This window comes from Prosopis cineraria, unplaced genomic scaffold, assembly GCF_029017545.1.
Source record: "Prosopis cineraria cultivar Desert tree isolate PC_DT_omini unplaced genomic scaffold, ASM2901754v1 PC1830, whole genome shotgun sequence".
Classification (NCBI taxonomy): Eukaryota; Viridiplantae; Streptophyta; class Magnoliopsida; order Fabales; family Fabaceae; genus Prosopis; species Prosopis cineraria.
In genome coordinates this window covers 1-9675 of record NW_026557155.1, presented here as the reverse complement: position 1 = coordinate 9675, position 9675 = coordinate 1, and the positions used below count along the sequence as shown (strand labels likewise).

Below are 9675 nucleotides of genomic sequence, written 5' to 3'. Positions count from 1 at the left end.
GTACAAGAATAAGGGACAAGTGCTTGAGAAGTACTTACATTGCTCACTTGAGATATTTGTGGAGCCAACATTCTCCCAATCTTGGCAGCTAGCAAGTCCACATATGAATCATTAAGAACTGAGGAACCTACCATATTCACATTTCTCTTTTCCCTTGTAGAGTATTGAGCACCACTTGAAGCCATCTTGTCAATTAGTTCCCAAGCCTTTAAGGAAGTGAGGTCAATCAAGCATCCACCACTAGCGGCATCAATGTTAACTTTGTCTCTTGGAATCAAGCCCTCATAGAAATATTGGACTAAATTCTCACTAGAAATTTGATGGTGTGGGCATTTAGCCAAAAGGCCTTGGAATCTAGTCCAATACTCATAGAGACTCTCATCCTCTCCTTGTTGGACCCCATAGATTTGCTTTCTCAAATTGGTGACCTTGGAATTTGGAAAGAATTTATCTAAGAAGAGTCTTCTTAGCTCGGCCCATGTGCTCACTTTCACATAAGAAGGGTAGTTGAAATACCACTCCTTTGCTAAACCTTCAAGAGAAAATACAAAAGCCTTAGCTTGAACATCATCAACATTTACATGCATAGGCTTCATAGTATCACAAACCAATAGGAAAGTATGCAAAAACCTATGACAATCCTCTCCTGGTAACCCATGAAATTTAGGCAATGCATTAATCAAGGAGGATTTAATTTCAAATTGAACATTAGTAGGAGGAACATATAAGCCATAAGGATTATCATGCCAATTAGGTTGAGTTAATTGCCTAATGCTCCTCTCCTCTCTAGGGTTATGCAAGCCTTCAAATTCATTATTAACATGGCCATCATCATGCAAATTCTCATTCCCATTCCCATGGCCCTCATTATGCACATGCTCATGTCCTAAGATACCTTCCATTGTTGAATTACAAACCAAATGAGAATCAAGAATAGGTTGTGATCTTCTCAATCTAGAAATAGTTCTTTCAATTTCTGGATCTAATTCAACAAAAGAGGTATGTTTTCTTCGGGTCATGCACTAATCAAGCTCAAGAAAATTAAGAACAAAGAACAAGCTAAACTAAAATGCAAATCAACACGAAACAATTCAAAACACACAAAAGCAAGAGAATTTTTTTTTTTTTTTTTTAATAACTCAATAGCAACAAAATGAAAAAAAAAACACCAAACAAGTAGAAAGAGAGTTAGAAATGCTCAATCAAGAAGCTTTGGCAATTCTGGAATTCGCACAGTAGGCTCTCTGGAGACAGTGAACTTGTGAATTTTCTATCAGCAAATCCACATGATAAATTCCCCTGAAACTTTTATGAGAAACACAAGAGATATACAGGAAAATTATATAAAACTTTAGATTAAAAATCCTTCCCAATCGTTCCCAGAATTTTTCACAAGTTGGTCCTCAGGTCTGGAGAAACAGGATTTCGTCCAGAAGACCTTCAGAGCTTCTAACAAACTTTCAAATAGGAAAATGGAAAAATTGAAGAAAATCCTAAACACAAGAAACAAAGATAAGACAGTGATAAGAAAAATGAAACTGGAATCAATCAATTTGAACGCACAAAGAGGAAGATATGCTAACTCAAAGTTGAAACAGGGTTTTGGGAATCCTCTGTAATGGCTCCCTGGACCTTGTTAGATTGTAAAATTTCCACAGGACACTTCCCACGTCCAAAATTGACCAAACCAATTTTAAAGTGAAGCTAAGATATAGAGCTTTCAATGAAATAAATTTCAAGTTCAAATTCCTCAGACTCATTCCCAGTTAATTTTTCAATTTCAGACAGAGACACTAGAAACAGAGTATTTTCAGCTCTACACCAAACCAACGAAAATTGCACTAAATTTTTTTTTCTTTTTCAAAACAGAATAAAAACACTCAAAACACACAAAAAACACTAAACAAAACACAAAACAAAAATTTTTATAATTTTTCAAAAAATTTTCCAGGAACACTAAAAATGTAAATTAAGTACTAAACAACCTTAGAATTAAACTTAAACCATTCCCCGGCAACGGCGCCAAAATTTTGATAGGAAATTAGTCGCTTATCCTCAAAATTACACTAAAGCTAACCCTAATGCAATATAGGGCCAACCCTAGGTCATCTCCCAAGGAATGGTTTTAAGTCTAATTGAAAGTTATCTAGTGAAATAAATCAACCAAAGTTTGTAGGAATTTAGTTATCTAGCTAATTATCTAAACTAATTACCTAATATGCAAGTAATTAAAATGCTAGTGAAAGTGAGTGAAATGAACTTCCCTTTTTACAATAATGGAACCCTAGAGATTAGTTGATTTTGGACTCATTATCTTCTCATGATTAGGCTAAGTTTAGCTTCCCTTTCCTCTTGACTAAAGCTGTCATGACTTAAGAAAATTATCCTAAGCCAATTAACCTAATTAGCTAACCTCCCTAGGTCTTAGATTAAAGTCCCTAGTTCAATTAACCAATTGGTGAAGACATTAGCCAAGTGATTCATTCAAAATCCTCTCTCAACAGCCATGGTCAAACACATAAATTGAGCAACCACAAGATTATGTCAAGCTACTCAACAACACAAGCATTAACACCACAAGATTATGCAATATTAACACAAGAAATTCACTAATTGAAAAACACAAGATTATGTGCCAAACAAAGAGTGGCAAAATTCAGTCATGGCTGTCCAAGGAAGAAATTAAATGAAACAATCCTCTCTCTTTACATCAACATCAAATTCAAATTAGAATTTATAAGCTAAGATGATTAGACCCTAGATTAAGGAATCTAACCATCTAGTAAAAAGAGAAGAGGATAGGAAACAAAAGAACTTAGCCAATTTGAAGCTCAAGACTCATCCTCCATCTTCATCTCTCTAGGATTCCACAAAGAAACTTAGCCAATCTTCATCTTCAAGAACCCTAGTGATTGCTTGTGAAGGCCAAACTCCATAGCTCTTGAATGATGGAAATGAGCTTCAATCCTTGTGAAAATGGAAGGGATGGAACGAAAATGAAGAGAGGAGAAGAATGGTATGAGTTTTGTGGAGGTTTGGTGGCTGAAAATGGAGGTTAGGGTGCTGGAAAATGAAGAACAAAAGAGAGAAAATGAAGAACACTATGAACAAGAGAGAGAGAATGTGGAAGATGAATAGATATGTGTTGGATCCCATTTGAGACTTAAAATGGCGTGCTCCTTGGTCCCATCAGCTGAAGCTTAATTAAAATAAGGAAAAAGAAATTAAAATGTAAATGGGAGCCTTGTCACACTTGCAAGGTGGCAACTTCCTATTGGTTTGTAGATGATTCCAATGTGTGCCTAATTTCCCATGTGTCATCCACATCATTTTAGCTGATCTAATCCCTCAAAATAATCATAATTCACGTGCAAACCATCAGCCATTGTCCTCAAGGAGTGTTGACCTCAATTGCCCAATTGATGCACAAGTCACATGCCACCTATGTCACATAAATCACATAATTCAATTAAATAGCATATGATATAATAAAATCTAATTCATGTCCAGAATTAAATTCATAATTAGAAGGGAGAATTTATTAAATTAATCAAGTTTCAGGCTGCACAAAATTATATAAAAATTTTCACACAAAGGCAAACAAAAAATTAGGACAAACTAAGACACTTAAGAAAGTGTTGACTTTTTTATTTAATTACTCCCAAACTAAAATGAATTTTAAAAATATAATTTCACCATTCATCAACTGGACATAAAATGCACTTTGTCAATTTTTCTTGTACATTTTCTCAAAAGTTTATTTTTTGGACCAAAATGCCCCTAGTGCACTGATCTTAGAAACTTAGGCAAAGTTCCAAATCTAATGCAATGTGTGCACTTGAAGGTGATAAATCATTAATAAAATGGTCCTAATTGACAAATAAAAGTGGGTAACAAATGTGTTCTATCAGTCGGGTTCATTCTTGACTTCTCTCCCCCACCTTAACCCAGTCAATGCTAAAGACCCAAACTCAATTTTGTGGACAAATCAAAGAAGGCAGCCACGTCAAATATTAGGTGAACTTATATATATATATATATATATATAGTTATATAGTTATTTATTTAGGTCAATTAAATTTTTAATATTAATAATGTTTAAATTTCTATAATTAATCAAGTATATAAGTTAAATAATATATTTTATTATTTAACAAATTTAATAATATTATATACAACTTTATTAATAATTTAAATTTAAAAATAATGTCATTTATGGTAATTTGTACAGCTAAAATTGATTCTGACTAAATCGTCCAAGCATCTTCAATTTTTTCAAAATCAATTTCAGAAAAACTATATCCAAATAGGTTGCGTTATAACATAATTAATTATAAAAAAATCAATCATATTAATTAATTATTTTCATAATCAATTATACTTAACTAAAATTTAAACGGGCACACATTTTTTTTTTTGGAAACAAAGTGATATTTTAATCCTAGTATTGATCAACCAAGCATGTACGTCTATAATATGAATACAAACTGGTAAAGTACTCGTGTGATGCCCGAGTTTTATACTACAGTTTTTATAAATAGGTCTGAAAGAATAATTTGTAAAAGATATTTTATCCATATATCATCACATATACAGTGGAGCTATATAATTATAATAATTAATACTATATATACATATTAAAGTAAAGCAAATGGTAAAAACTAAATGTATAGTGTAAATGGATAAGATGGGAGGTAAATTAATAAAATTTCATAATTAGTTAAATCAAATTATCGAAGACTTCCTTACAAGTGACATTTAAAGTTATATCTCTATAGTAATTATCCTTATCAGGAACTAATATTTTTAAACTCTCCATGCTTTGAACATAAGAAACAACAACATATAATTGATCATTGGTAAAAAACATATAAATTATGTACAAACTAATATGACACGGGATCAAATTCTAGCTCTTATTAATGGGCAATGCAAATGCTAACATAATGAGAAATTGCTCCCTTCTCATAATAAATGACAACCCTAAATCAGATAGACACATAGCAATACCTAGTATACATACTTTCATCCTTATAGTTGATCCATGCATTTATTGGGTTTCAATAACATGTTTTCTAGCTCATGTAACTATAAGACGTGTACAATTGCACAACCCGTAAACTTATCAATGTTTCGATTTGTATCAAAATTGGGGCACCCATTTTAAGCCTTATTTCATAATTCAAGAAGCTTGACATTGTAATTCAATTTAGAAAATGTGTAGAGTGCAAGTCATGAAGTAAATTCATATCTCCAGCATGTTTAATAACACTATCAAAGCTCATGTATACAACTTTTTCTTAGGAAGCAAGGATAACATGTGCTTGCTTACTTTTTCAATCACAACCTACATAAGAGCTAGTATAGCCCTATCTCTAGAATCTTAATATCTATAAATCCTTCATTAGCTTCAGAAGCAGTTTCATTACCAATTGAGATGATCCATTCAGCAAAATCCTAGAGAGCACTCATAAATACTCTATTATTTGTTTCTAGAAGTCTCATGTTATTGTTAGTGTCAAATGTTGACAGTTGTCCTAAAATAAAAAGTTAATGGTTACAAAAATAATGTCTTCTCTTGACCCATCTAAAATAATATGAAGGCCTGAAGTCTCCACCAAACATAGTATCTTTTCTTTCAAAAGGAAAATCACTAGTTAATAGGCTACTTAACTTTAGAATATCCTTTAAGCATCTATCAAGAGCTTCAAGACAAAACTTGTGTGCCATTGGAGCCTCATCTTATATGATCAATGATATGTGAACTAATAATTTAGCCAAATTGCTCCTATGTTTCATGCTATGTATAGTATCTTCAATCCTAGAAAGATGAATACAAAATTTGAGTAAGTTGTATGTCCTTCGGGTAGGTTATCCCGCTTGATGCTATATTAAGAACTATTTTACCTCTAGATCTTAATGAAGTAGAAAGTGTCATCTAAACATACGTCTTTCCAACACTACCATATCCATACATGAAAAGAAATAGTATCTCAGATCAATAACACGAAAAACACATAATCATTTTTTCAAAATGAATCAAACACAGTTCGCAAAAAAATTAATGTTACCGAGAGATGTGAAGATGGCAAAAATTTGATGATAGATAATAGATTACAGTCCAATCTTTCACTTCTAGAAATGAATATTCCTCTTCAATATTTAATGTCCTCTTCATAGTGTTCTTAAGAAAAATAGAGAGGAAGAGAGAGAAAAAGCTTTGCGGTGCCTTTTATATTAAAAAAAAAAGGAATGATTCAAAAAAAAAAAAAGAAAAGATTTAATCAATTAAGAATTAGTTATAATAAATTCAATTTGAGGATAAAAAACTAAAATTTATTTAATTAATTTTATGAATGAGCTATTTTAAAAAATTTAAAAAATTTTATTTATAATTTTTGGAAGCTGTATTTTTTGAAATCATTAACCTAATTTCCTGAATTTAATTTTACAATGATTTTTTCTGATAGAGTGGAGGAAATACCAGCTCATTTTTTTGCCCCAAGAACCGCACCGGGTCCGTAAAGAATCTCAACGGTCTCTTTTTCGTGACTTTGTGAGGACCCATTGCGCGACCTACATTTGAGGACCCCCCCTAAATCGAAGCGCGCCCAACAAGCGCTGCATCTCAATTCTCTCTCCATCTACACTGCATAGGTGTTACGGCGACTAGTAAAATGGAGAACACTTGAGAACTTTGCTGAGACCCATTCTTGCGATCGAAGCCAATCTGCTTGTGGTTCTTCTTCATCCTTCTGAATTGATCGACATTGACGAAGCATTGCAATGTCGAACCCAAGATCATGTCCAGACTCTTGGAATTGCATGCTTCCGGGCCCTCCTAGCCGCAGCAATTTTGGATCCGCAGATTTGAGCTCCCATGATCTTCTTGCTTTCCCTTCTGGCAGCTCCGTTTCCGTCCTCGACACTCGTTCTATGCAGCTCGTCTCCGCCATTCCCATGCCGCCTCCGTCTTCGCCATCTTCATCTTCCACCGCTCCATCTCTTTCCCCATTTGTTACCTCCGTACGCTGGAGCCCATTTCCTTTGAATCGCGACCTTCTATCCACAGAGCCTTCCTCTTCCCACCTCCTACTTGCCGCCGGTGATCGTCAAGGACGCATTGCCTTGCTCGATTTTCGACTCAAGACCGCTGTTATGTGGTTCGAGACTGATTCAAAACTCGGAATCCAAGACCTGTGCTGGGTTCAAGCTCGACCCGACCTTTACTTCCTTGTTGCTATCAACGGACCGTCTACGATTTCCATTTATAACACGTTGACTGGCCGGTGTGTTTGGAAGTACGACGCATCCCCTGAATTCTTCTCCTGCCTTCGCCGTGACCCATTTGATTCTCGGCACACCTGCGCACTCGGGCTTAAAGGCTTTCTCTTAGGTATCAAGATTCTCGGTGAAAGTGAAAGCTATTTTGTGATAAAGGAGTTTCAGATACGGACCGATTGTAGCGAACTGAATAAGCTGGAGAGAGATGCGAGTGATGTGTCAACGTCGCCTGCGTCGGCATTGTTTCCGCTTTATATGGCGAGGTTCGCGTTCTCCCCGCAATGGAGGCACATATTGTTTATCACATTTCCGAAAGAGTTGATTGTATTTGATTTGGAGTACGAGACCACTCTTTTTGCTGCTGCATTGCCTCGTGGTTGCGGGAAGTTTGTTGAGGTATTGCTTGATCTAAACAACGAGTGGATGTACTGTGCTCATCTCGATGGCAAGCTCAGCACCTGGCGTAGGAAACCGTAAGCGTTTCTTGCCTTGAATTATGAATATTTGGATGTCTCTCTTCTTAATCAGGTGTAAATTATGCATGCATCGTCAAAGACAGCAATTATCAGCTATTGGGTGTTGTAAGAGAGCAATAAAGCAAAACTATGTCGACTATACAGGCAACAGCTGTGAACGCAAAAAGCAAAATTTTCTCGCATGCTGAGCTTGATAATACATCGTAACGACTGTTAAGACTATTACTTGTTTAGAATTAATTTGGAGGGAGGGCTGATTAGCAGTTCTGTTTGTAGTCGTACGGAATACAGTGTCTGTATAATCTTTTAAAACTCTGAATGATTTGCATCATTAAGAAGGGTAAAGGTGTGCTAGCGGCAAAAGAGATATTTGCTGGCATTTTCTGTAGATTATCTCAAAAAAGAAGTTATTCTGTAACTGACATGCTGGCATCTTCTCTCCGTCCAATAAGATACTTGTCAAATGAAAAGAAACAAAATAATGATCATATAGTAGATTCTAGAATAGTTATAACTTTTCCGTCTTAAGCTATTCTGTGAAGGTCCTAGTCGTCAATTCAACTGTAGCTATGGGATAAAGTATATATTATCAGCAGTTTATGTTTCTTTATAATCAACTCGTGACTTAACTGCGTTTCTTGTGTTTTGTTAAACCATTTCAGTGCTCTGTTTTATATGAAATACTTTTCACTCTGCAATTTTTTGCCCCTCTTTTTTTTTTTTTTTGGTTTTTTTTTTGTTTTTTGGGTAATCTGTAATCAGACCTTCAATGACACTTTGAGACCGGGGGGGATTGGGTTTGCACCAAGTATTCAAGGCCCAAAGCGTCTGTTATTTTGTCCTAATGGATGCTACATACGTTTTACGTTTTACACATAATACATGAGCCTTACAAATATTCAAATGTCCTGCACATACATGCATGTGAAAACATAGACAATTGTTGGAACTTGAGCTCTCCCACCTCTTTCTCCATTTCCTCATATTATATGTCTACATGTCATTACAGAGGGGAGCAGGTGTATACCATGGCTCCATGGATGAGTTAATGCCCTCACTTGGTACCTCTGTCCCTTCTCCTTCGGTACTTGCGGTCCTTTTAAGCCAGTCAAATTCCATTTTCAGAACATTGCAAAGACTGATGCGTCTAGTTCTACTTACCTTGACAAGGATCCTGATAATCCTTTTGATTTTTGTGACAAGTCTTTTATAGTTTCTGAGACACATTTGATCTCTATTTTTGATGATGGAAAATTATGGAACTGGCTCTTGACTGCTGAAGGGAAACCAGAAACTCAAAAGGATGATAAGAAGTCAGATTTGGTCAATGGTGACAGCACAAAATCATTCACAGGGACCAGTGCTAAAACCACAATACCTTCTAAAAGCTATCTGTCAAGCTCAACCTTCAACCCAGAAAATATTATTCTAAAGGTAAGTATATCCATATAGTAGTTTCTACCTGACATTTATGGGTTCACATTTGATTAGTCAAACTGCACAGATATAAAGTACACCAAACTATAATTCTATTTTCCTTTTAATAATATATTACAGCATTGCTATATGTTCATGTGGTGATTATTGAGCCCGTTTTGCTGGCCCGTTATCTTGCATTTCCCTTTTATTCCTTATAATGTACAGGGATTTCCTTATTTGTTTTTACTTTTTATTCTACAATGATTGCATTTTGTCTTCCTTTGATTCTCTTCAATGTTTTTGAATTTGAGTAGCAAGTTGTTTTCTACCATTCTTCTTTAAAACGTTGTATGAAAAATACTTGAATTGATTGAATAAAACCAGCTTCTTGGGTCCGTTCAATTATGTTCGATTGGTCAACTAGCAAAGACACAAGCTCACAGTTTATTGGCTTTACTGTGGTTGAGTTAATGATATGTGTGCGTGTTTGTTTTAA

The 9675-nt window shown here is 34.9% G+C and overlaps 1 protein-coding gene and 1 non-coding gene across 2 annotated transcripts; both read left to right on the top strand.

Moving 5' to 3' along the window:
- Positions 1-315: 315 nt before the first annotated feature.
- On the top strand, positions 316-422 carry LOC129300970 (small nucleolar RNA R71). The gene has a single exon (XR_008590879.1). It is a non-coding gene; the product is annotated as a small nucleolar RNA R71 (small nucleolar RNA).
- Positions 423-6601: 6179 nt separating this feature from the next.
- On the top strand, positions 6602-8829 carry LOC129300969 (uncharacterized). The gene is made up of 2 exons (XM_054939561.1): positions 6602-7757; positions 8770-8829. Exons 1-2 carry the CDS (start codon positions 6787-6789, stop codon positions 8807-8809), a joined length of 1011 nt encoding a protein of 336 aa, XP_054795536.1. The 5' UTR covers positions 6602-6786; the 3' UTR covers positions 8810-8829.
- The last annotated feature ends 846 nt before the right edge of the window (positions 8830-9675 follow it).